Source organism: Nelumbo lutea, chromosome 7, assembly GCF_056320005.1.
Source record: "Nelumbo lutea isolate HS-2025 chromosome 7, American lotus-T2T, whole genome shotgun sequence".
NCBI lineage: Eukaryota > Viridiplantae > Streptophyta > Magnoliopsida > Proteales > Nelumbonaceae > Nelumbo > Nelumbo lutea.
The window spans coordinates 28,250,237-28,276,759 of NC_142690.1; the positions used below are offsets into that span (position 1 = coordinate 28,250,237).

At 39.1% G+C, this 26,523-nt stretch overlaps 2 protein-coding genes across 11 annotated transcripts in view; one reads left to right on the forward strand and one right to left on the reverse strand.

Annotated features, from left to right (window-relative positions):
• Window positions 1-346: 346 nt before the first annotated feature.
• On the forward strand, window positions 347-23,289 carry ATG10 (autophagocytosis-associated family protein). 7 transcript variants are annotated; one of them, XM_088956292.1, is made up of 8 exons: window positions 380-653; window positions 11,293-11,466; window positions 11,572-11,622; window positions 13,544-13,621; window positions 13,842-13,935; window positions 14,602-14,699; window positions 22,979-23,030; window positions 23,118-23,289. In XM_088956292.1, the coding sequence occupies exons 2-8, from the start codon at window positions 11,311-11,313 to the stop codon at window positions 23,240-23,242; spliced, it is 654 nt and encodes a 217-aa protein (XP_088812418.1). In that variant the 5' UTR covers window positions 380-653; window positions 11,293-11,310; the 3' UTR covers window positions 23,243-23,289. The 7 variants fall into 7 exon arrangements, with proteins under 7 accessions (XP_088812411.1, XP_088812418.1, XP_088812417.1 ...); XM_088956291.1 differs by having other exon boundaries at window positions 383-645; window positions 13,836-13,935; XM_088956285.1 differs by having other exon boundaries at window positions 347-645; window positions 13,836-13,935; window positions 22,979-23,289.
• A 2,144-nt stretch (window positions 23,290-25,433) lies between these two features.
• Window positions 25,434-26,523, reverse strand: part of LOC148845872 (bacterial hemolysin-like protein) — a 43,939-nt gene continuing 42,849 nt past the window's right edge. For all 4 annotated transcript variants that reach the window (XM_088952861.1, XM_088952862.1, XM_088952864.1 and 1 more), the window contains one exon: window positions 25,434-25,942. In XM_088952861.1, the coding sequence (XP_088808987.1) occupies window positions 25,802-25,942 (141 nt within the window). In that variant the 3' untranslated portion in view covers window positions 25,434-25,801. The remainder of the gene's footprint in view (window positions 25,943-26,523) is intronic.

A 26,523-nucleotide genomic window follows, 5' to 3' on the forward strand; every position in this document is an offset into this window, starting at 1 on the left:
CGGGAAAGTTCAAACGACCAAATCAACTAGTCTTTTTTCTATTTAGTATCAGATGGATCCAAACACAAAAGACTGAAAATCACGAAGTTTTAAATAAAGCTTTTGATTTTTTCGCACCGAAAATCAGTATTAAATGAAAAATATAATTATTAAAAATATTAAATCTTTTAAATTAATTAATAATAAATTTTAATTATTAATTTAATATTAATTAATAGTAAATAAAATTATTAAATCTTTCAAATTTTCCCTTACATCATCATAATCCCCGCTATATATATATATATAATACTTCCACATCTTCAGAATCAAATTTTCAGTTCGTTGCAGTACTTTTTGCCATATCCAATTCTCCTCTCTCAGAGCACAAGGGTTAGGTTTTTTTTTTGATGCCTAACACAAGGGTTAGGTAAATAAGTTTTTTGTAAAATTTAGGGGTAGTAGTATTTTACTATTTTACCCTGTTTAAAACATCGCTGTCTTAGTAGGAGGTTAGGACTCCGACCAATCGAGGAATTGTCAGGCGTCCCGAACTCGTTTCTGCCCTTCTGGCTCTTCTGCCGCCCTTTTTCCTGGTTCAGTCGATCTCTGCTTTGTTCAAAATTCTGATAGCCTCCAGTGTTGTCGAGAAGGCGAAGGAGACAAGTAAGTTGGTAACAATCATCTCCCAGTCTTCGGTATTTTCGTAAGCGATATTTCTTGTTCCGTTGATCTAGTTGGTAATAACCATTGCGGATCTCTTATTTATTTATTTATTTTTTGAGTAAGTAATCTTTCTTGTTCCAGTTAACTTCTGATTGAATTAGTTAGTAATAATCAGCTCTGTCTCTGTTTTGTTTTTACACGCAATATTTCTTTTGCAAGTACATGTTAACAATCATTTCTAGTATCTTCAAATTGTTAATTGCACTCGCTGAGTTCTTGCCATCAGTCTAGGTATTATCCTCACTTTTTTAATGGTATTTTCAATCCTTTTATTGGTATAGTATAGTATTGTCTCCTTTAATATCTACTCTCGTTGAGCATCGTTGGCAGGCCAAACTTAAACCCAAGAGCCTGTTTTCTGAGTCCCTGAATACTATTCTACTAGCTGCATTATCCCCATTCTGTCTTATTGATTCATCAAAATTCATTTGTATCTACTCTGTTTCCGGTCCCTTGTATTTGATCTGTTGTGGCTTCTTGAATTGCTGCTTCACCTGCACATTAAGTTTAGATTGACATCCGGTAGCTAGTTTGAATTCTTCCCCTATTAAACATGCTTTTTCAAGATTCTCTTGTGGATGTGCCATCTCAATGTTAAAAGTCTTCGGTTTCTAGCTTTCCAAAGTTCCCACATCACAAAAAGAATTTAAGTGTTTGGTATAGCTCCCTTCAAATACCAGGCTTGAATCTCTTGTAATCTCTGAGATGCTTCCTCACGTTGGTGCCTGTCTCCATGTCCCATTAGTCTCCATACTCCCTGTGTGAAATTGCACTCTAGAAGAAAGTGTTCTATTGTTTCAAGCTGCCCAAACCGGTTACGACCTACTTCAATGTTCATGCCCTGGTTGTTTAAAATATTCTTAACCTGCAGTTTGTTTAAGCGGATTAATTGCAGAAAAATATGCACTTTTGGGGGGCAATCAATTTTCCACACTTGGAATTCCTGATAATTAGAATGATTATCAGCGCATCTAATATCAAACATGAATTCTGATGCTGATTTGATAGAGAATTCTCCATTCTTGCTTGAATCTACAATTACAATATTGGTCCTTAAAATTTCTGTGACATATTGCTGGTTTTCTTCTCAACTTAATGTAAATTTATCCTTTCCTTGTCAATAAGACCCTTTTTATAGAAGCATGTTAAGAGGGTCTTAGTTGATTCCAGCCTTTTCAAGTGAAAGCTTATCTCTTTATAGTTTCAGCTAATCACTTTTCATTTGTAGGCCCATTTGGTTAGGAGGTAGGTTTTCTCCCTTTCTAAGTCAGTTAAGGCCTTTTTTTTTTTTTGAGAAAAGTTAATCAATATTCATTGGTAAAAAAAGAAACGAGATACATGAGGAGGTGTACAAAGCAGGGGGAGAACCCCTACAATTTACAAAGGAGGAAGTTTGTCGCTATATAGATGCTCTAAGAGCGCACCGCATTTAGCTAAACCATCTGCTGTATGGTTGTATTCCCTAGGAATCCAAACTAACTTTACATTTAGGCATTCCAAAGAGTCCCTGGCCTCTTCTAAATAGTGACTTAATCTCCATGGTCCCACTTCCTTTTCTCTTAACCATTTTATTGTATTTGCTGAATCACCTGCAATGGTTATATTTTGAAATCCCAAACTTTTTATTATTCTGATTCCTGTGAGGGCAGCCATAACTTCAGCCTTTGAGGAATCTGCCATGCCTATAGGACCGCTGAAAGTCCAAACGACGTTGCCCCTTTCATCTCTTAATGTTCCTCCAATACCAGATCCAGGATTACCTAAAGCACTTCCATCAAAGTTTAAGATCATCACACCTTCACTGATGGGTCTAGGAATTCTCAAGGGTGGTTGATGGAGGTGAGGGAGAAATAAGAAAAGGTGAACATCTCTGTTGAGGTCATTGACTGAGACTCCTCTGAAGAGATCAGAATTCACCTCCCAGAGGTTGCACAGATAAGAGATGTCTGAAATTAACTCCTCCAAGGGCCTTGATTTGTTGTCAAAGAGCCTTTTGTTTCTTTCATCCCATACACCCCACAATGCTGCGTGTAACACTGATTGCCGGTAAATTTTACCCCTACTTAAGCCTGTTCCTTGCCACTGATGTAGAAAGTCCTTGACATGCTTTGGAATAACCCAACTGTAACCTGCCATTTTCAAAAAATGGAACCAAATCTTTTGGGTGAATTTGCAGTGAAGGAAAATGTGATCTGTTGATTCTCCCACACTGAGGCATAAGGTTGAAGCAACCAACTTGAGTGGCATCTACTCTGCCTTATCTTTTTTATCTAGATTTCTTTGTAGAATTCTTTATGTAGGTCAGAAGCATTCCTTGTATCACCTCACCCAAGTAGGGTTTTTTTTTAGTAGCAGGCCCTTTTTTTGACTTGGAAAACAGTTGGAAATAAAGAGTTTGGGGAGAATCGAGATCGAGTGAATTCACACCTAGAAAATTTTCGTTTAACTTAATGTTGAAAATTGCATACATGCCCCTAAATGGGTGATAAAATACAAATAAAATGGAAGGACAAATAAATTTGCATACATGCCCCTAAGTGCCCTTGCTCACAATACATAATCTCAACACTCCCCCTCAAAGTTGAGCATAGATATCTATCATGCCTAGCGTTCCTAGGTTTCTATCAAGCTTCGACTTGTGGAGGCCTTTGGTAAGACAATCAACAAGTTGATCTTTTGACTTAACAAAAGGCACACAAAATTCCTTGAGATGCCCATGGTTGGAGTACAAAATTCCTTTGCCTAGGCACCCCTTTGAGTAGGCAAGAATCTTGTTGGTTTCTTGCATATGTGAAGTTTTGGGATTATACATATACTAGCTCACCACACTTATGACATAGGATAAATCAGGCCTGGTTAAGGACAAGTAGAGTGACCAACTAGTCTCTGGTAAACACCTTTGTCTGGAAGAATGTCTCCATCATCAACACTTAGTTTATGATTGGGGTCAATGAGAGTTTCAACTGGCTTGCACCCCAACTTGCTAACCTAATGAAGGAGGTCAAGCACATACTTTCTTTGTGAAATGAAGATTCCTTCCTTTAACCTTGCCACTTTAGTTCCGAAAAAGTATTTGAGCTTCCCAAGATATTCAATCTCAAATTTGGAAGCAAGAAATGACTTTACTTGGACTATTCTAGAGCTATCATCTCCAGTGACAACAATGGTAGCAACATACACTATTAGTAGAGTCACTAGGCCATTAACCCTTCTTATGAATAGAGTATGATTTGCATGTGATTGAGTGAACCCAATTTTAAAAACAACATTTTTGAATATGTTAAACCAAACTCTAGGAAATTACTTGAGCCCATAAAGGGATTTCTTCAGATAGCAATCCTTCCCTTCATTGTTAGGGAAGGTTAGTCCTAGGGGAAGATCCATATAGACCTCCTCTTGAAGATCTCAATTGAGGAAGGCATTTCTTTTTTTTTTTTTTTTCAATGAATATTGAGGAAGGCATTCTTCACATCTATCTAGTACAGAGGGCATGATTGGTGTGCAGCAAGAGACATTATCACTTGGATAGAGTTCATTTTGGCTAGATGTGCAAAGGTCTCTTGATAGTTAATCACTATGTTTGGGTGTACCCTTTTGTCACCAGCTTAGTTTTGTATCTTTCTGAGCCATCAACCCAGTGTTTAATTATATACACCCACTTGTAACCCATTGGGACTTTACCCTCAAGAAGTGGAACAATCTCCCAAGTTTGGTTCTTTATGAGAGCTTCCATCTCTTGGTTCATAGCATCCTTCCATCAAGGGGACTACACTACATCTATAACATTATGAAGAAGAGGAACATAGGAAATGACAAAAATATAAGCATAGTAGGAAAGTGAAAGGGCATAAGAAACATAGTTAGTGATGGGACGGGTAGTACATTTCCCTTTTCTTTTTCGAACTGTAATGGGAAGGTCATCATCAAGATAATAAAGAGTACTTTGAAAAGATCTACGACTCTTCTTTGAAGAAAAAGGAGCAATTCATCAAAGCTCATGTTCCCATACTCCACAACAAAATGGTGTAGCAGAGAGAAAAAACAAACATGTGATTGAAGTTGCTTGAGGGTATTCTTCCAGATGCATGTGCCCACTTGTTTTTGGAGAGATGCAATTAAAGCAATGGTGTATCCCAGTAAGAAGCTTCCTTCACAAACTCTTCACTTTCAGTCTCCTCATCAACTTCTTTTCCCTAATGATCCCATTTTTTTGTTTTCTCAAATTCTTTGGTTGTAATTGCTTTATTCATGGCTTGAGTCCTTTCCTCAAACTCAATCCCAAGTAGTGTTTTAAAAGGCGTGGGAGGCATATGTTTAGAGGTGCGCCTCCAAGCAAGGCGCCCCAAAAACGCCTTGAGGTGTAGGCTAGAGGCGTTGACACCTCTAAGGCATATGCCTCATACGCTTTTTTTCATGAGGCCTCATGCACACCTCATATAAAAAGACAAGAAAAAAGAAAAAAGAAAGAAAGGAAAGGAAAGAAAAGGAAAAGGAAAAGAAAAAGAAAGAAAAGAAGAAAAAAAAGTAGTAATTTCATGGGCAACAAATAACAGCCACACCCCATGGGCGTTTAAACATGTGATTAGGGAAGTGGAGAAGATTGCAAAGGAGGTTGAGGCGGAACTTAAATGGGTACCAAGAAGTGCAAATGGGCTAGTTGATGGATTAGCAAAACAAGGGGCATTGAGACAACAATTATTTTGGGCTACACTGTAATGAGGGGTGAATAGAGAGATTAAAGGGGATCAACAGTCCCATCATCAAGTTGTATAAACTGCTTACAATCTGAATTTTAATAAAATACATATTTACTGATCAAAAAAAAAAGAGAAGAAAAGAGAAAAAGAAAAAAAGAGAAAGCTACTCGTGAGGTAGGCTTCCTTTTTGTATCCCATGTTCCAATAAAATTTTGGGGGGATGTTGTTCTTACTGCCACCTATCTCATAAACCGTATGCTTCTCGAGTTTTGGGTTTCAAATCACTAATCAGTCTCCTGTTTCCTAATGAGGATCTTTTGCCTCTTCCTCTTTGGGTCTTTGGGTGGATTTGTTATGTTCACATTTCCAGCCATCAAAAGCAAAAGTTTGAACCTAAGTCCTGTAAATGTATTTTCTTGGGATATGCCTCCACACAGAAAGGATATTGCTATTATGATCCAAGCAGTGGCAACCACCTTGTCTTTTTGGATGTCACTTTTTGCAAAGTCCATTCCTTTCTACAACCTTCCTTCCAAGGGAGAGCATTCCATTAAGTTGTTTGATCCTCTTATTCTTAATGAGTTTACTATTCCTCTTCCTATCCGTTAAATTTTTTGTTGAATTTCTTCAGTTGCTCCTTTTGTTCTCCTTCACATATCCCTACTCCCCCTCCTCCTCCTCCTCCTACCACTTTTGTCTCTCATCCCATTGTTTAGAAGTGGTATCAACAACAAAGGCTCAAACACGAGAAAGTTGTTCCCACACATCCAATTAAACCTCTTGCATCTCCCATCATTGAAGAGGTAACATGTCTGACTTCTTTTTCCTCCACTACATTTCTAGACTTGGACTTACCTGTTGCTATTAGAAAGGGTAAACGAAAGTGTATAACTCACTATATATCCAAACACCTTTCTTACAATCTACTTTCCCTTATCTACTACTCTTTCTTAGGCTCCATTTCTTTGCAAGCCATCCTTAAATCTTTATAAGAAGCCTTGTCTACATTAGAATGGAGGGATGCTATGAGGATTGAGATAGATGCTTTGTATAAGAACAATACTTATGCATTGTGGATTTGCTTGAGGGGAAGGAACCAGTTGGTTGTATGTGGGTATACACTATCAAGTACCATGCTAATGGTACTATTGAGAGGTTTAAGGCTCATTTAGTAGCCAAAGGGTACACTCAGATGTATGGTATTGACTACTCGTAGACCTTTTCTCGTAGGGCAAAAAAGACCTTAGTTTTGGTTTTTTTGTCCCTAGCAGCTAGTTTTGACTGGGTCCTTTATCATTTTGATGTCAAGAATGCTTTCTTGAATGAAGATTTGCATGACAAAGTTTATATGTCTCTGCATCCAGGCTTGTATGGGAAAGAGATGCAAGGGAAGGTGTGTAAATTAAAGAAGTCCCTTTATGGACTCTAACAGTCCCCTAGAGCCTGGTTTGAAAGGTTCTGGGCTGCCCTTGTCACGTTTGGAAACATACAAACTCATTTTGACCATACCCTCTTCATCAACAAAAGGGACTCTTTGATGACCTTTCTTATTGTTTATGTTGGTGATATTGTGGTTATTGGTAATGATGTATAGGAAGTTCACAACCTCAAGAAGTTTCTCAACACTAAGTTTGAAATTAAAGATCTGAGGGAGTTAACGTGTTTTTTGGAGATAGAAGTTGCTTGGTCTAAAGAAGGTATATTCATTTCTCAATGAAAGTATATCCTTGACCTTATTGAGACTGGAAAACTTGAAGCCAAGCTTACCTCTACGCCTATAGATTTAAATCACAAACTCTCAACTACTAATGGTGAATTATTGACTGATAGGGGAGTGTTCCAGAGACTACTTTGGGAAGTTATTGTTTTGCATGACATGAGTAGATATTTCCTATGTAGTAAGTGTAATTAGTTGGTTCATGAATTCTCCCAGAGATACTCATATGACGGCTTCTGAAAGGGTATTGTATTAGTTGAAGGGAACTCCAAGGAAAGGTATTCTCTTTGCCAAACATGGACATATGAAGTTGGTGGTGTATACAGATGTGGATTAGGCCGGTTGTGTTGATGACAAGAGATCCACCTCAAGTTATTGTGCTATGGTGGCATGAAGCATTATTTTATGGAGTGAAAAGCAATATGTGGTGGCTAGTTCTTTTACGAAGGTAGAGTATAGGGCAATTGAAAGAATGGTAGGATCCATCTAATGGACGCCATAAAGGTTGCGGAATGGGTGGGCGAATTTCAAAAAAAATTTCCTACCTTCTCCCAACTGGGAATCATATTCCCTAAGTTTAAAATACAATATTCAAGGATCCTACTTGAACCATAATCAAACCAGATCTGTACCAAAAGATAAATGGGAGGAATATACCTGATCCGGAGAAGCAGTATCTCCCAAAGTTGGTGTTCACGCCCAAAGAATGCTCCAAGATCCGTTCCTGCTGAAGATGACACAGCTGTGAATGGAACAGAACCAGCAGGGTGCGTCCTACACACTGGATCCTTCACAAGAATCCTCTGGAAGTACTAAACACTGAATCTTTTTCAGTCTTTCTTGCAAGACTGATGTCAAGAACAGATTTCTTGACTTTCTTTTCTGCAAAGATCTAATCTTGCAATGGCAGATGGCGGCGGCAGGAGGAGATCTCCAAAAAACGAAAAAGGCTGAACCGCTTTTTCTCTTTTTCTGGAGAGTATGAGATCTGATCTCAATTCGTAGGAGATATCCTATCTTGCGATTTTTTCTTGGTTCGAAATCTCCTCCTTTCTTCTTGATTAAGAAACCTCCTTATTAGGAGTTATCCCAATCCAAATCAGTATTTGGATAGGGGATAATCTTAATCCTTTCTGCAGATAGAGTTAGCTTACTCCTGATCTTATCAGGAGGTTACCAGATTCAAATCTAATTTGAATTTGGTCTCTAAGAGTGGATAAGGCTAAAGGCCCAATCCTTTTACTAACTTTAATCTCAAATTCGCCCCATGGATGGGTGATCATATCAGCCCACCTCGAAATGGGCTTTTGGCCCATTAAGTGTTCAGTGTCTAATTACTTTCCAATCTGCTGCCCAGTTGGGCTTCTTTGTATGGCATGGGACCCAAGCATTGATCTACACACCAGCCACATGGGTTCGGCCCAACCTCTAAAACAAGGCCCAGCCGAATTCACTGAAAAACTCAATGAACCCCTTGAGTCCATCATATGGACCCTATGGGCCCAACACTTACATTAAGTGGTCCCTGGGCCAAGCCATCTTATAAAAACCCAGGGACTGTGGGCAGGTGCAAGATTAGCCCATCAGGTATTATCCTCAATGGTCTTACACTTAACCTCTCAGCCCTTAATGATCAAGCACTGCCCGACAAGAGAGGACCTCTCCCTCGGCTGCAAGGAACAATGCCGCACTCTCCTCTCACATGGATCCCGGGAATTAAAACCATTTGCAAACAATTTGAAACCGCATACATATATATAAATATATTAATTTTGCAAAAACAAAATTCCAACGATTGAAATCAACTGCCGGCAGTTTGGTTTCCATCAGAGAGAGTGCATTCCCGATCATTACCCTTTGTTCGACAAAGTGGCTGATTCTGTCACTATGATCACCCACTCAGATGAATTCTCAAACTGCCCCAACATACCCAGGTTTTGATCCCCGCTAAGGATCTCATTGAATGGCATATCAAAGGCAGCCTGATCCAACACCTAGTGAAATGTCATAATCGAGTCTAGGGGTCAGGTGTAACTTTCCAGTTTTGCCCATCTATCTCCAAGGTCCAGGGCAATACTGGAAATCTGGTCCGGTTCAAGGATTCAAGTAATCCCATACTGCATGTGCCTCGGGTCTTACCCTGGTGGCTGAGACAGGCCATCCCAACACTTGGTGGCACATCAGCATCAGCCTTGGCAGGATAAATCTCCCCAGACTTATCCAACGGCTGTGAACATTTAAAACTAACATGAGTCTCTATAAATGTCCAGTTTTAGGGTTTTACACAGAATTAAACCAAACAACATGAATCAAACATGCACTTTATTTATTTCCACTAAATAACAAAAGTACATCAAATCAGATTGAAGCTAAGGGCATACAAAACTGTCTAACAGCAATGGCCCATGGAGTGTCCGAGTTACTGTGGCTTAGATCCCTTTTGCAAGAATTGGGCATTGATTATGAGAAGTCGATGATGTTATATTGTCATAATCAAGCGGCCATCAACATTGCTCATAACCCTGTTCAGTATGACAAAACTAAGCATATTAAGGTGGATAGACATTTCATACGGGAGAGAGTTTCTTCAAGGGAAGTTTGCTTGCCATTTGTTGCTTTTAAGAACATTTAGCTGATGTCCTAACCAAGGGAGTTCCAAAAGGAAAGTTACTACATTATATAAGCAAGTTAGGCATGATTGACATCTATCCTCAGCTTGAGAGGGAGTGTAGAGAGACTGGGCCGAATGGACCCTAGTGTCTTTTTATTTCCTATCTTTTTTATTTGTTATGTTTGTGTTATTGGGCCTGTTAATAGTTTATTCATTCTTCTATGTTATGTTATGAGCTAGCCACCCCATTAAGGGCATCTTTGTAATTATTCCCTTGAGATTAGATTAATAAAAGTGATTAGGAGAAAAGGGAACTGATCGAACTTTCTTCTCCTTCTTTTCTCACTATCTTCTTCCTCTTCTGATTTCTTCTATCTTTTTTTTTCACTTTTCTTCCACTGTTCAGATTGAAATACCCTTTTTTCTTTTGAGCTGATTTACATCTTACTATTAATTTTTCCTTCTTAGTAGCTACCACAATCAGAGGTGACTGCAGTACTTTAAGAATACTGATATATGATATGCATATGTCTACAGAACTATATCTACATACATATAAACAACTGCTAATTTTGTGTTTGTGTTATTGGGCCTGTTAATAGTTTATTCATTCTTTTATGTTATGTTATGAGCTAGCCACCCCATTAAGGGCATCTTTGTAATTATTCCCTTGAGATTAGATTAATAAAAGTGATTAGGAGAAAAGGGAACTGATCGAACTTTCTTCTCCTTCTTTTCTCACTATCTTCTTCCTCTTCTGATTTCTTCTATCTTTTTTTTCACTTTTCTTCCACTGTTCAGATTGAAATACCCTTTTTTCTTTTGAGCTGATTTACATCTTACTATTAATTTCTCCTTCTTAGTAGCTACCACAATCAGAGGTGACTGCAGTACTTTAAGAATACTGATATATGATATGCATGTCTAGAGAACTATATCTACATACATATAAACAACTGCTAATTTTGGGGCTCCTTGAAACCACCTTAATGATAGATTTATATTTCTTAGGCTAGGGATCAACAAGTGATATCAAAAGTAAGTTTTATGGGGCTTGTATAGGATACATGATGAGCTCTGACTTGGGTTTTAGGTTTGGAAGTGGTCTGGGGTTTTTATATGGTCTTCTGCCTAAACTTGAGCTGGGTTTTAATATAAACCTGTTTTTGGGTTTGTGGCTGATTGAGGGCATTCACTAGACTGTGGAATCATTATCCAATGAATCTCTAAACAATGGCATATTTTGAATCTGCTGTATGATTCTAGACCCTCCATTTTCTTGTAATAGAGCTTCTGGAATTCACATACATCAGAAGAACTTTTGTATGGATTGTTTTTCTTCTTAATCAATGACGCATTATTAGCCTTATACAAAGAAAGTGAAACTTCTTTGTAGATTCCTTTTCTAATCTTGGACTGTTGTATGATTTTGTCATAAAAATCCAACTTAAGTAGCATGGGTAGTCTAAAACTTTCAGAAATTCCACCCACCTATTTCTAATCTTGGATGTATATTCCTTTTCTTGCTCATAATAAACATATTGTCATGTGCAATGTAACAGTTTCAAATCAAGCAAACAATGGATAGTGCTTCATCATGGGATGGAACTCTCAGATTGAGCGAATTTTATTTTGCTGCAAGGGCTCTATCTCAGAAATGGAAACATATGAACCATGTACTCCCTCCATGGACATGGTTCCCTTGTCCAAGACCATCCTGGGCTGCTTCTCATGAAGTCAGTTATTGATGCTTTTTTATGACAATATTTTGCACTATTTATTTAAACCAATAGACTGATATTCTCGTTCTTTTACTTCCTTGTCTCCTTTTCCATTTGCAGGTAGAGGGGTACCTTTCCTTGGAAAATGTATGCTATCTGAGATCTAATGGGGTTGGTTCCTAAGGATCCCTATATTTTTTTGGGCAAATTTCTTAAACTATCCCTAAGGTTTAGGAAATTGACTAACTAGACCCCTACTGTTTTAGTATTGTCTTAAAGTACCCTACTGTTTCTGACAATTGACTAGCTCTATCCTTACTGTTATGATCCGTCAAGTTCCGTACACACGTGACAGCCGGTGGCATATATTTTTTTAAAACCCAATTTTACCCTTCACTCTCTTTCTCTTTCTCCTTCTTCCCCTTCGTTCTCTCCCCTGTTTCATCACCACCACTGCAAAGTGGACCCCTACACCTCCGGCCTCTCTCTGCAAGTCGTTTCATCAGCACAGCTGCCTGCCTTGGTCGTCTCTTTTGAGCACCACCTCATTCCCGAAAGCTGCTTCCCAGTGGCTTACAAGGATGTAATCGAAGCTGCACTAGGTTAGGAAACACATGTCATAGAGATGGAGAGAAGGGGATGGAGAGAGATGAAGAAGCCAGAGTCCATGCCATTGCATTTTCCTGGGCAACGATGGAGGAGGAATAGAGGGTCCTGGATGAGGATGGAGGAGGAATAGAGGGTTTACCTCTGCACCAGAGGCCTTACCATTCAGGCGCTAGGCACTAGTTCGGGTTTCAGATGGCATAGTGTTATTGGCGGTGGTCCGTTTTCTTCCGGTCAGTAAGGGTGTGGAAACACCAGAGACCTTACCATTCAGGCACAACCTCCTCTTCTTGTTATTCTATGCAGCCTGCAACACAGAGAAGAAGTCTTTTTCTTTTTCTTCACACAGCCACAGACTACAGAGGCTTTCGTGTACTTGGAGACCTTCATTGGAGTTTAGAAGAAGCTCTCTTTGAAAGATGGGGTGTTTGAATACCCAATAACTGAATCCGTGTAAGGAAACCTGGTAGGTAGGTTTTGGTTGGTTTCCCATTATTGACTTCATATTCATGAGCTTCTCCAGTCTATTAGTTGCAATTTCTTTCTGCAGTCTGCAAAACATAACAGGGGACTCTAAAATGGAATTCGGAGGAGATAACAGATGCTCTACTCTTGAAATTCCAGACGCTCTACTCTTGAAGGCAGACTGGTTCTTTGAGTTGCTTAGTAAAGCGGGTTGGAGTTCTGATGGGAGATGTTTAAATTTTGGAAAGAGCTTGCTTCAAATACCCAACTGCTTCCAAGACCCGGTCTCCATTTTGAATGTTGTAGTCACACCCAAGGGATCAGTCAAGTTATGCTACATCTTAGTCGTTGCTATGATACCTTACGCACTACAATTTGTAAAACAGCGGTGGTTTTCAAGGGTGACCCCAACAAGGACTGAGAAAAAGAGGAATGATGGGCAAAATAGTCTTTTTAATCCTTCCGTTAACGGACACTGACGGTAAAGAAGATTTAGGGACTGTTCGTCTCCTCTTAATTCTTATCTCCTAAGAGGAATCTTTTAATTTTTAAGAGAAAAATGGTTGTTCGTTTCCTCTCATCTCTTATCTCTTAAAGTGCAATCATACAATTTTTTGTTTTCCAATGATACCCCCAAAAAGACAAACAAAAAGTCTAATATATGGGGTCAAAATAGATATTTGATAATTTTCAGAATTCAGAATTCAGAGTTGAGAACAACATTCTCTGCATTCAGAGTTCAGAGGAAAGAAAAGTTCACCAATACCAATATACCTCTTAATGTAATTATTGCACTTTCAGATGTCAGACTTCAGAGCAAACGAACAGGCCCTTAGTGAATTGTCAGAAACATTTGGGGTACCTTAAGATAATACTGAAACAGTAGGGGTATAGTTAGTCAATTTCCTAAACCTTAAGAGGTAGTTTAAGAGATTTGCCTTTTTTTTTATTTCAGATGAGGTTGGTTTCCCTATATATAACCACGAAATTGATGTTGTCTTCTAACAACTGCACTTTATAGGAAGATCCTGATAGAAGTTGCACTTCAAAAGAAGAACCCAGTTACTACAAGGAGGAATATACTGATGATGCCACACTGGTACGGTTCATGTTAGTTTCTCCCTTCTCCCTGCCCCCCCCTCCCTGGGTTGCTTTCTGTTACAGATATAGATAACATTATTGGCAAATGTATTACTTTTTTCATCAAAGAAAAAATAAGATAATGTTATCCTTGATGAAATATAATACTATCATGATTCTTTTCTCTATTTGTTTTCCTGATGAATAATGAAGTTCTTGGTTTTGTCTACAAGGTTCAGAGCTGTGACGAAGAAGTGCATTTCTATGATTTCCACATAGTGTACAGTGATTCCTACAAGGTCCCAGTGCTATATTTTCGTGCATATTACTCTGGTATGTAAGCATTTTCAAATTAAATCAAATACAAAATATATTGTCTAAAGATCTCCCATAAAAAATATATACAATACCAATGCTATAGATTTCATGACGTGCAGTTTCTTATTTGGGTAAACGAGTAACCATTCTTTTCACATAAGTAATGGAAAAGGAGTTGTGTATGTAATAAAAAAGGGAGCCCCTATTCTTGAAAGAGTTCAAGAGCAGGGTGCAACTAACATATTCTGACCCAGAGAAGTCAGAAAAATCCTTCTACTCATAAAACCCTCTGGATTGTATATGGATAGTGTTCCTTCCACATCAGTCCTGTATGTGATATTCTGCCATGATCAATTATTAGGATTCTCAATCTTGTGGAATTCTTTTGGTTTGCAATCAGGTACAAAGTACAAGAAATTCCACTCGTCCAAATTGCTTTATTCCAGCAGGGAAAATTTTATCTTGTCACCTGGCCTGTGCTATAGTGCTGAAACTTGCTAGGTTAGTAAATTGTGATGTGCAGACCTGTGGAAATCTTTTTTATTTGCCACTTCAACTGCCAAGGAAACCTACTTAATGAAAATCCTCCACTAAAATGGCTTTGTAGAAAACAGTTTCCCTCACCTTGAACACACTAATCCATACATACATACACTGTATATAACACAATTGTTTGTGTAGATGGACAACCTTTGGCATTAGACGACATTGAAAAGGATCTCCCACCAAACTCTTTGAAGATATTGAGGGAGTCAAAATGGACATTCATAACTCAAGAGGTACACTTTTCTCAAAAGAACTGATATTTTCTTCTTTTTTCTCTTTAATTATAGTCTCCTTGTGTAGTATTAGATTTCCTATTTTGAGTTGCCCAGATACATTAAAGAATCAAAATGGAGCTCGAACTGAAATCTTTGAGGATTTAGTATGGTTTATCAGAAAATTACCAAGAAAATGAAAATTTTGGGTAAGTCTTTAAGGTTTCTTATGAAATTTATTAACTTTCTCATAATTTTCCCTCTCACAACAAACACAACCTAATGGTCCGTTTGGTTGCCGAGAAAGGATGGGATGGGATGGGAAGGGATTTTTTTTTCTCAACCTGTCACCTGTGTTTGGTTGTTGAGACCAGTTATCCTACCAAACTTGTTTCCCAATGTTTGATTGCTGAGAAAATTTTACAGGATTGTTGGATCCATCCCAATTTAACAAATCAATGCATTCTCCAAGCCCACATCACAAGACTTGTTTTAGAGACGACGTGGCACAGTAGTATTTGATTAATGAAATATGATTTTTTTCTTATCATTCAGATCACTTATTCATTTTTTTTTTCATGAGAAGGTGCATGTTAGCAGTTAAATGTATATATGCTCAAAAGCAAAACTTCAAACATAGCATTCCGATGTTATTCAAAGGATCTCATATAGATGTGTTTCACTCACTATGTAATCAAAAGGCAAATATCAAATCCTATAAAAACTGTTTGAGTACAATCACATATAGAAAGAGTAGAAGATCAAGACTATAACCAGTCTTGAATCCTAAAAGGTTTTAGGTTTGTAAAACAGAAAAGAAGATGAGAGAAAAAGGGAGAGAATAGAAGAGAAGCAAGAGAACACAAGTTGTTGAAAGGAGGGACAGATTCTTAACAGATCTGCCGCCGCCACTCTCTTAATATTTATAGGTTTATGTTTAGTACATGATGAAAGGACACATCTGCCCTTGGTACTTACATAAAGAAAGTAAATAAAACTGAAATAAATAACAACTGAATTAGCAAACTGACTCAAACTGACACTACTATAACTGAAACAAATACTGTTGTCCTACGAACATAGTGGGGCCCACATCAGTGTTCTCTACACTCCCCTTCAAGTTGGGAGTAGATATCTATCATGCCCAACTTGGATAGGTATGTCTCTAACTTCTTCCTCGGTACAACCTTGGTGAGGATATCCGCGAGCTGCATATTGGATGTGATGTACGGAAGACACACTTCTTGTGATATAACTCTTTCTCGCACAAAATGTCGATCAACTTTGATATGTTTAGTTTTGTCATGCTGCACTGGGTTGTGGGCTATATTAATAGCTGCCTGATTATCACAATACAACATTAAGGGCTTTTCATAGTCAATACCCAACTCTTCAAGTAGTGACCTCAGCCATAAGATTTCAGCCACTTCATTAGCCATTGACCTGTATTCTGCTTCAGCACTGGAGTGGGAAACAATACTCTGCTTCTTACTCCTCCAAGAGACAATGTTACCTCCCACAAGGGCACAATATCCAGAGGTAGACCTTTTATCATCAACACTTCCAGCCCAATCGGCATCTGTATAGACTTCCACCCTCATATGATTATTGTTCTTGAGTAATATACCTCTACCCGGGCATCTCTTCAAGTATGCTAATTTTCGTTCTGCCGCAAAAAGATGAGAAGTTCTAGGGGAGTGCATGTACTGGCTGACAACACTAACTGCATAGCTGATATCCGGCTGAGTGAGACAGAGATATAGAAGCTTTCCAACCAACCGTTGGAACATAACTTTGTCCTCAAGAGGGTCCCCACCCTCTGCACTAATCTTGTGATTTTGTTCGATGGGTGTATCGGTCAGCTTAACACCCAGCTTTCCAGTTCCCACCAACAGATCTATAACATATTTTCTCTGGGAGATAAAAATTCCCTACTTGGATCTAGCAACCTCAATACCCAAAAAATACCGTAGTGCACCAAGATCTTTTACCTCAAACTCTTGAAGAAGGAGCTACTTGAGAGACTCAATCTCATGACTGTCATTTCCTGTCACCACAATATCATCTACATATACTGCTAGTAGTGTCAGAGAGGACTCCATCCTTTTGATGAATAGTGTATGATCTGACTGGGCCTATACATAACCAAACCTTCCAAGGGCTAATCTGAACCTATTAAACCAGGCTCTAGGTGACTGCTTCAAACCATACAATGCCTTGTTAAGTCGGCAAACCTTCTTATCTGTCTCTGTATCATAGAATTCAGGAGGCAACTGCATGTAAACCTCTTCTTGTAAGTCTCCATTCAGAAAGGCATTTTTAACATCCATCTGAAACAGGGGCCAAGAATGATTTGCTGCAAGGGATAACAAAACTCGAATGGTGGTCATCTTGGCTACTGGGGCAAAGGTCTCCAAGTAGTCTATACCATAAGTCTGAGTGAATCCCTTTGCAACCAGCTGGGCTTTGTATCTTTCAATAGAGCCATCAACATTATGCTTCACAGTGAATACCCATATGCATCCCACCGGTTTCTTTCCTTTTGGTGGGTCAACCAGTGTCCAGGTATTATTCTTCAATAGGGCATCCATTTCGACTTGCATTGCATCTTTCCATTCTGGAACCGATAAGGCTTCTTGCACTATTCTTGGAATAGGGACATCGGCAATGGAAGTGAGATAGGACTGGTAAGATGGTGATAGACGATCATAGGATAGGAACTGTGAGATGCTGTGAGCTGTAGAAGTGGTGCAATGTCATTTCCCTTTGCGAATGGCAATAGGGAGATCAAGGTCATCCACAGGAGGGTAAGTGGCAACGGCGAGAGGTATCTCAGTAGGCTCTAGATCTGGAGCCGCAGAAGGAACTGGATCTGGCCGGGACTGCCGAAGACTAAGATCAACTTGCCTGCATCGCCTGTGATAGACTCTCAACTCCGGCTCCCTCTGACCACCCTCACCACTACAACCTTCATTACCCAGTGGAATAGGTGAAGGAACAGCCCCACTTCCACTCTCACTGCTCAAAACAGCCCCACTTCCACTCTCACTACTCTCCCCCTGAGGAAAGAAACTCAAAACAGCCCCACTTTTACTGCTCTCCCCCTGAGGAGAAACCCTAGGATAGTAGGGTGTCTCCTCAAAGAAGGTGACATCCATAGAGAAACCGTTTCCCTGAAACCGGATCATAGCAGCAATAACCCTTTTGAGTTTATGCATAACCAAGGAAAATGCATTTGGAGGCCTTAGGGTCAAACTTGGAATGATGAGGCCCGAGAAGCTGGATGAAACAGGTACAACCAAAGGTTTTAAGGGGAACAATGAACAACTCCTTGTCTGGGTAAAGAAGGGAAAAGGGGGTTCTCATATCAAGGACCCGGGAAGGAACTCGATTAATGAGATAAACTGCCGTGAGGATAGCATCACCCCAGAAGCGAATAGGTACATTGGAGGTAAACATAATGCTTCTAGCCACCTCCAAGATATGCCTATTCTTCCCTTCGGCAACGCCGTTCTGCTGTGGTGTATAAGGGCAAGTGCTCTGGTGAATAACTCCATGGCTACGAAGGTAGGAGGTCGATGGTTGAGCAAAGTATTCCTTTGCATTATCAGATCTGAGGACTTTGATTTTAGTTCCAAATTGAGTGAGAATCATCTGATGGAAGTTTTGGGTTAGAGCAGGAACCTCATCCCGAGAACGCATAAGATATACCCAAGAAAACCGAGTATGGTCATCAACAAACAATAGAAAATATCTGTACCCACCCATAGAAGAGATATGATAATGGCCCCCAAACATCAGTATGCACAATATCAAAAGGGAAATTACTCATTTTATTACTTAAAGAATAAGAGGTTCTACAATGTTTGGCAAGCTCACAACTCTCACACCTCAACTCTGATAGCTCAACAGACTCAAATAAAGTAGGAAACAGACTCTTCAAAGACTTAAAAGACAAATGACCTAATCGGTTATGCCAAAGCATAACCGAACTCACAAACTGGGAAACAAAAGACTTCTTATCCACTGACTCTTCCCGTCGGGTACTCTCCCCAAGAAGATAGATCCCGTTCGTCTCACGGCCAGTTCCAATCACCTTCCTCGTCTCCAAATCCTGAAAAACACATCGGTCAGGGAAAAAGGTTACTGAACAGTTCATGTGTTTGGTAATACTACTAACTGAAAGGAGGTTGGTATCAAGCTTAGGAACATGCAAAACAGAAGATAAAGAGATAGTGTCCGATAACTTGATGTCCCCCTTGCCCGAAATGGAAACAAGAGAGCCATTAGCAATGGATACTCTATCTCGGCCAGAGGACAAGTGATAAGAAGTAAACAAAGATGGCAAGCTAGTCATATGGTCAGATGCACCTGAATCTATTACCCAGCAGTGATCAGTATTACCTGGAGCTGAAGCATGGTAAGCTGAGGCTCGAGTACCTGAATGTGCAAATGCAGATGTAGCAGGAGCTGATGGGGACTGGGATGGCTGAGCTGAACTTCCAACTTCCTTTTCTAATTGTATGAGGGCAGCCCGAACAACAGCTAAAGTCTCCAGGGATATAGCTGATGAGGATGTTGAATCAGTGTTCACTGCTATATGAGCATTACCCTTCTTATTTCTCAGTTTTGCTGGGACCAAGTGAGGATGTAGCTTCCAACAAGTATCTTTTGTGTGCTTGGGTTTCTTGCAATGTTCACATACCAGATCCTGTTTATCTTCCTTCTTCCGGTCCCTTTCTGAGTCACCCCCTGGCTTGGGTTTAATAGCTGTCAAGGCTGGGAAAGAAGGCTGAGGCTGCATCATAACTTTCCTCCTGGTCTCTTCACTATGCACCAAGGAGTATGCTTGAGAAAGGGTCACACTATCTCTTGTCAATATCTGTTGTCGCACAATGTCATATTCTGAATTCAAACCAGCCAGAAACTCAAATACCCTATTCGTCTCAACTTGTTTTCTATGAGTCTGTGCATCTTTGGGACTCTCCCACTCAAGGGTCTCCAGATGGTCAATCTCATGCCACAAGGATTTCAAGGTAGAGTAGACAGAAATTGGCTTCTCTCCTTGTTTAAGGCTGTTCACCTCACACTTCAGTTCATAGGCTCTGGCAACATTGAGGGGTTGGGAATAGGTTTCTTTCACAACATCCCATATTTCTTTAGCTGTCTTTGCCCACAAGTAATTTCGGCTGATATGTGGCTGCATGGAATTACACAGCCATGCCATAACTAAATAGTTCTCTTGAACCCACTTGGTGTATATTGGGTCCTCCTTGGAATGTTCTTTCACATCTCCCAAGAGGTAACCCAGTTTTCCCCTTCCTCCAATAGCCATCATGGCTGATTGTGCCCACTCCAAATAATTTGACCCATCAAATCTCTTAGTTGTAATCTGAAACCCGGTTTCAGATACATTACCATAACTGTGGTTGCCAAAACTACTATCTCCCTGACCCTTGAACTCCATCTTTGATCAAGATTCAGTTGCTACAAACTGTTAGAGCAATTATACCAGAAAACAGAGTCAAGGAAGTAAGTCTGAAAGCTGATCCGAAACTAATCTGATCTGATCCGATCAGAAATACCAACACAAAACCGATCTGAAACTGATCTGAAACTGGTCTGATCCGATCAGGAATACCAACACAAAACTGATATGAAATCAATCTCCTATCAATCTGAGATGTTGTTCTCTGAAACCACTACTGTGGGGCCCACTACTGTGAGAGCAAAAATAGGGTTTCAACTGTTGGTTTGAAGAAAATTAGTGATCTGAAATCACTAAAGTGCTCAGCTGCACTCTCCAAGCAGTCCGCACCAGTAGGACTTGTCGTAGGGCACTGTGAAACCCTAAAAACTAATCCCCTTTGAAGAGGAGGGTTCGGCCCAACAATCAAACCATAGACACAAACTTAATCACAGTTTGGCAAGCCAAACCCTAGAGCAAACTTGAACACAGTTCGGCCCCGCTTTCTAGATAGGTCCAACCTATCTCGGCTGATTGCAATCTCTAAAAATCAGTAAAGAAACAAACTTACTGATTACGTGCCTTCGGTGTACTGTCTTCTAGGGTTACCTGAACCCTAACCTTCGTTGCCTCTTCCTGATTACCAACTCTCTGCAGGCTGTGGCAAGTCTTCAACTACTGCGAACCTCTCCTGGTAATCTCCAAGATTCAGCCGCCGAAAAACTTCTTCAAGGCTTCCAGCCCTAGCTAGTTCTCATGTGATCGGCTGGACTAGATACACATGAGAAGCCCTAGATAGGCTCTGATACCAAGTAGAAGATCAAGACTGTAATCAGTCTTGAATCCTAAAAGGTTTTAGGTTTGTAAAACAGAAAAGAAGATGAGAGAAAAATGGAGAGAATAGAAGAGAAGCAAGATAACACAAGTTGCTGAAAGGAGGGACAGATTCTTAACAGATCTGCTGCCACCACTCTCTTAATATTTATAGGTTTATGTTTAGTACATTATGAAAGGATACATCTGCCCTTGGTACTTACATAATAAAGAAAGTAAATAAAACTGAAATAAATAACAGCTGAATTAGCAAACTGACTCAAACTGACACTACTATAACTGAAACAAATACTGCTGTCCTACGAACACAGTGGGGCCCACATCAGTGTTCTCTACAGAAAGCATTCACAAAAAAAAAAAAGAGATTACCAATGGAGCATTAACAAAGTAAGTTGTACAGTTTACCGATGGAGCATTAACAGAGTAAGAATCAAGAAAAAATAAAAATAAAACTGTTGTAACAGAGATTACCTGAGATCCCTTTGGCTTGCCTGAGATTACCTAAAACAAAGCAATAATAAAGCCATCACAAATTTCAAGCCAAAGCAATAAAAAAATGGTATATAAGTGAACGATAGTTCACTTTGAATGGCGGAAGCCAGATTTGGACAAGGCAAACGCTGAAAGCCAGACTTGGACGAGGCAAACCCCGGATTTGGACAAGGTAAATGTCGGAAGCCAGATCTTGATGAAGCAAATGCTGGAAGCCAAATCTAGATGAGGCAAACACCGAAAGCCAGATCTGGAGCTCCAACGTTCAAGTGAACACCTTGACTGGCAGTTCAAGTGTTTTATGGCAATGGAGGTTGGTTTGGATGAACAGAGAGGTAGAGGATGATTAGATTCGAATGGGAACTCATTCAGTGAAAGGATACAGAAATGGTATAAAAGTGAACCAAAATCGTAAGAGGATTGCAAATCTGAACTTACCAGTGAAAGAAGTCGCTGACCAACGAGAAGACTGATGAACGGCGTGTGAAAGGAAGACGATGCTCGGAATGGTGCTCTTGACAAAATTTTCTCACTTGCTTCCTTTCTGAGTGGGGTCACACCATTTTGGTGTGACCTCGCATAGACTTTTGGGAACTCGCGTCTCAAAACTTTCTCATCCCATCCCAATTTTTTCTTCAAAACAAACACATCACAAAAAGAATATTCCTTAAAGATGCTTCCCATCCCATCTCTTTCTCAGCAACCAGGACTGTAAGGGAAACAAAATGGCCACTTTCACGGGTACATTTTCCTCTAACAAGCAAACCATTTCTGTTTCGTAGTAGTTGTAGAGTGGATGTCATCTTTTTGTTTGAAGTAATACAGTGATCTCACCATCCTTCAACCATATTTGAAGAATTAGTCTATTAGCTTATAAACCGGTTCTTTATTTTTATTGATAATAAAGGATTCATGTGGAAGGTGGAGACTAAGCCCATTTCAAGTTACATAGAGCTAGAAGAGTCGTTAAAAAGAACATCTTGATCAAGCATGCAAAGGAGTAAGGAAATGAGAATAAAAAAAAAAAAGAGAAAAATGTGCAAATAGTTGTTCTTGTTGAGAAGAAACATTCAAGGAAAAATCATGCTACTCAAGAAAACACTTGCAACTAATTTATGGCAAAATGATGCTCTTACAAGACATTTCTAGAGAAAGGATGGAGTTCAGGTTATAGAATTGCCACTACCAAACCTCAATCCTATGCCTGTGAAACTTCAGAAACGAATAGATTAGACCCAAATAATGTATCTCTTAGACCTGGCCATTTTGCTTAATGTCAGTGGCAACACAACAATATTCCAAAAAAAAAAAAACAAATAAGATCTAGAATACTCCTAAGCTGATTCTATGACCATCGAGATGCCCACATCAAAATACTCCATCCCATGGCAACACAACAGTGTTCTGATGCTACATGAATTTTGTCAATGTTAAAATTGTTGATGTGGAGGTACTCGTGATTAGATTTTTTATATAACATCTGAAACTTCTTTCTGACTAATTGCAGGAGCATCCATACTTGAACAGGCCATGGTACACATTGCATCCATGTGGAACTAGTGAGTGGATGAAGTTACTTTTTTCTGGTGACAGTTGTAACAACGAGTATGTCATAGAAAAATACCTAATTTCATGGTTATCGGTAGTTGGTCAGGTTGTTGGTCTAAAAATCCCCCTTGAAATGCTTAAAAAGGCGCAGTTATACCCTGTTTCATCTTCATCTTCTGTTAATGATGGATTATCTCGATGGAACCCTCAAGAGGATTGTTAATAGTGAACAGTTTCATCATAAGGCATATATTTATCGCAATTTTATCACGTTGGATTTCTTATTTGATTCCAAATGGGTTGTATCCAGTTGAGATAATTGTTCAAACTGGAATATCTTCTGTTCTGTCGTTACGATGTAAAATTTAACAAAAAGCCTGGCTCAAATGCCGAATCTTATATACCCCACGCCCCTGTTCCAACTTCCAACCAAGAGAGTGTTATCCAATGTGAATTGTTATTCTTGTTCCAATTTCTAAAAACGAAACAAAACTAGTTGGTTTGAGAACAAATTGGTTCTTAAAACCATGGTTTTCAAAATCGGACTGGACCGGATGGTCGGACTAGAAAAATCGGGACCTAGCCAGGTGATCGGTTCTGTTTTCTCCAAAATTGGATTTTTTCCAAAAACCATTGATTTTGGTCAACAAACCACTGACCCGGGCGACAATCGTTCAATCAGTGGTCAACAAACCACTGAACTGTCTTGCACACTTTGTCAAGCCAAGCTCAGAACAGTCCCGTATGGCACGTAACCAAAGAACGTGAAACTGAATTGGAGTGGAGTACAAATTCATCTTGATTTTGCATTTGTTTTCCTACCAAATGCTGCCTAAATTTTTTGTTTAAAGAACATGTTTTCATATATTAATTTAATATCATGTGTAATAAATGATATGCCTTCCATACCGAAACATTTTGTTTCTTTTAAAGGCCATTATTTTGATGGTTTCTTAAAGTGATCGGATCGCCCCCAGAGCACGCCCCCTGCCCATCCCCTCCGTGCACTGGGAACATCTGTGCTTGTGATGGGGAGATATTCCCAATGCACGGAGGGCATGGGCGGTGGGGGGCACTACAGCTGATCCCATCTCGTTTCTAAAGCATTGTTTTGTTTATACAAAATTTGTCGTCATTATTTTTCAAAAAAAGTGTTTTTTTGGTAATGTTGCAATTTCAAAAAGTAAATAAAAACAAAAACATTCATGTTGTGCTTGTGCATACCACACCCAAAAATTGTTTCCGTAAGGTATTTAAAACTGGACCAAACAAGGAATTATTCTAGAGTTCAGTTCACAGGTCGAACGGTCTAACCTGCTCTAACAGAAAAATAAAAAATAAAAACAACAAAAAATGGCTAAAAACTATTGTTCGGATCGATGGTTCGACCGCCCGGATCAGCAATTCACTGATCAAATCAATGGTTTTAGCTAAAAAACAGTTTTGGGGTGAAATAGAATCGATCAATCCTGGTTTTTCCAATCTGACCATCCGGTCCGATCTGGTTTTGAATGTAATAACATAGGTGATAGCCGCGCTTTAACTGTGGCATTTTTCATCCAATTCCGAACTTGCTACTAAAGAGTCATCAAAGGAGGAAGCTTTTTCTTTGTGCCCAAGAACTAAAACAATAGTCACCTTGTATCTTAATGAAAAGATCCAACACCAACTTGTAGTCAAATAAGATGTAAATCTTCGAAATTGTAAATGTTTGATTTATAACTCCGCTGTTATGTAGTAACGTCCGACCCACCATAAGAGTGAGACCTTGCCATATACAAGATGTGTGGTGCCTGATCATGTTGATAAGGTATTGGAATGTGTTTTGTTGGCAGGAGGTCCGGATTCATTCCCTGCAAAATGCTTTGTCCAAATTGAACTCGATTTCATCAAAGTGATCCAAATTCAATCCGTTTATAATTGGATTAAATGCCAATCCACCCATCTCCCATCCAATAAAATCCATTTTGTTTTAAAAATATATGCTCGTATATAGTTAAAATTTACATTGTATCCAATTATTCATTAATGAGGTTAGTTTGTAGTGTTTAATACAGCCATTGGTTCGAAGTTCTACAAAATTATTTTCAATTCATTTTGTTCAGGAAATACAACATCACAGTTTTTTATAGTTCATCATATAATATTTTAATTTTTTTAATTTAATTTATTTATACTATTGGTCCGTAGTTGATTCAAATCCAATGGATATAAACGAATCAAATTTGGACCTAACTACAACTTGCAATCCCAACTTTGGTATAACTGACTTCCGTTGACAATTCCAATTTACATATTCGCCTATTAAAATTCCGTCACTTTCAGGTGGCAAAACGAAGAAATGTCATTTTACCTAGGAAGGCTTTACACAATTCTTTCTTAAAAAAACTAGGGAAAGGCATTGAACCATATAATTGAATAAATAAGGTTATCTTCAATTATTTTTGTAAATAAAAGTATTCTTCTCACATGAAGAGTATTGGTTACATCATTTGGTTACCCTTTAAAAACTGTTGCTTGCAGTCTTGTACCATCAGAAGGGTTTAAAAAATGAACAGGAATGCACCTCCGGCCTTTTGGCATTTCATTGTATTGTTGGAGGCAGTAGGCATCATCTACTTTTGCATTCAAGATCCAGACGGTAATGCAAGCACGCTTTCATTTCTAGAGAAGCAAGGATTCTCCATGTTCTTTGCAGACAAAGCTGATCATCTCTAAGTCAAAATTTTGCAATTTCTAGAAATTGAGAAGTTGAAAATTGGAATATTCTCTGTACAAGAAATTAGCATGTGGTTCTCTCAGCTGTTCGATGAAAGCAAACTAGGAACTCTTTATTACCCTCAGCACCCTTTATTGGAGATTCAATCCACCCACTGCTGGAGAATCCAAAGTTTTCCACACCCTTTATGATCCTTTCAAGAACCTAAATAATACAACCAAATCAATGAGATTTCACATTTGCATACCTAAAAAACCAATGAAGTTAACCAACAATTATGCTTCACTGCTTTAGGACAAGTGTAAGAGTGTCTGCGTGTGCATGTAAATTTGTGGTGGGCACTACCCAGGACAAAAAAGAAAATTGGTGGACAGACCACAGGGTAAGGCACTGGGATGATATATCTTGGTGCAAGAATAAGGAATTTTTGTTTTTAAGGTTGGATGGTCCATATAGACGTATGCATACACATATAAACACGTGCTCAAACACAACTACAACCACGCCCACACCCACAGGAAAAGGCTCCATTGACCAAAAACAATTCATGATAAAGCCAAAATGGAGTGACATGAAGGCTCATCCTACAATTGTAGTCTCATAGGCTTCATGTTAGCTAATAATTTCAGAATTCAACTGACCAAACAGCTTTACTGGCACCAAGAGCTAAACACAATCTCTGAATTGGTAGTGTGAGCTGAACTTTGTAAGCGGTAAAGTTGCCAAGTAGATTCTATACTTATAAAAATTGGGTTTCTGAGGCTTCTAAATTAAATAAATCAATC

Bases quoted from the DNA above. Each gene is read 5' to 3' on its own strand.
- ATG10 (XM_088956285.1), top strand. From the start codon at position 11,311: ATGGATAGTGCTTCATCATGGGATGGAACTCTCAGATTGAGCGAATTT. The intron at 13,622-13,835 runs GTACGGTTCATG...TTTGTCTACAAG, and splicing joins ATACTGATGATGCCACACTG to GTTCAGAGCTGTGACGAAGA. The intron at 14,700-22,978 runs GTACACTTTTCT...GACTAATTGCAG, and splicing joins GGACATTCATAACTCAAGAG to GAGCATCCATACTTGAACAG.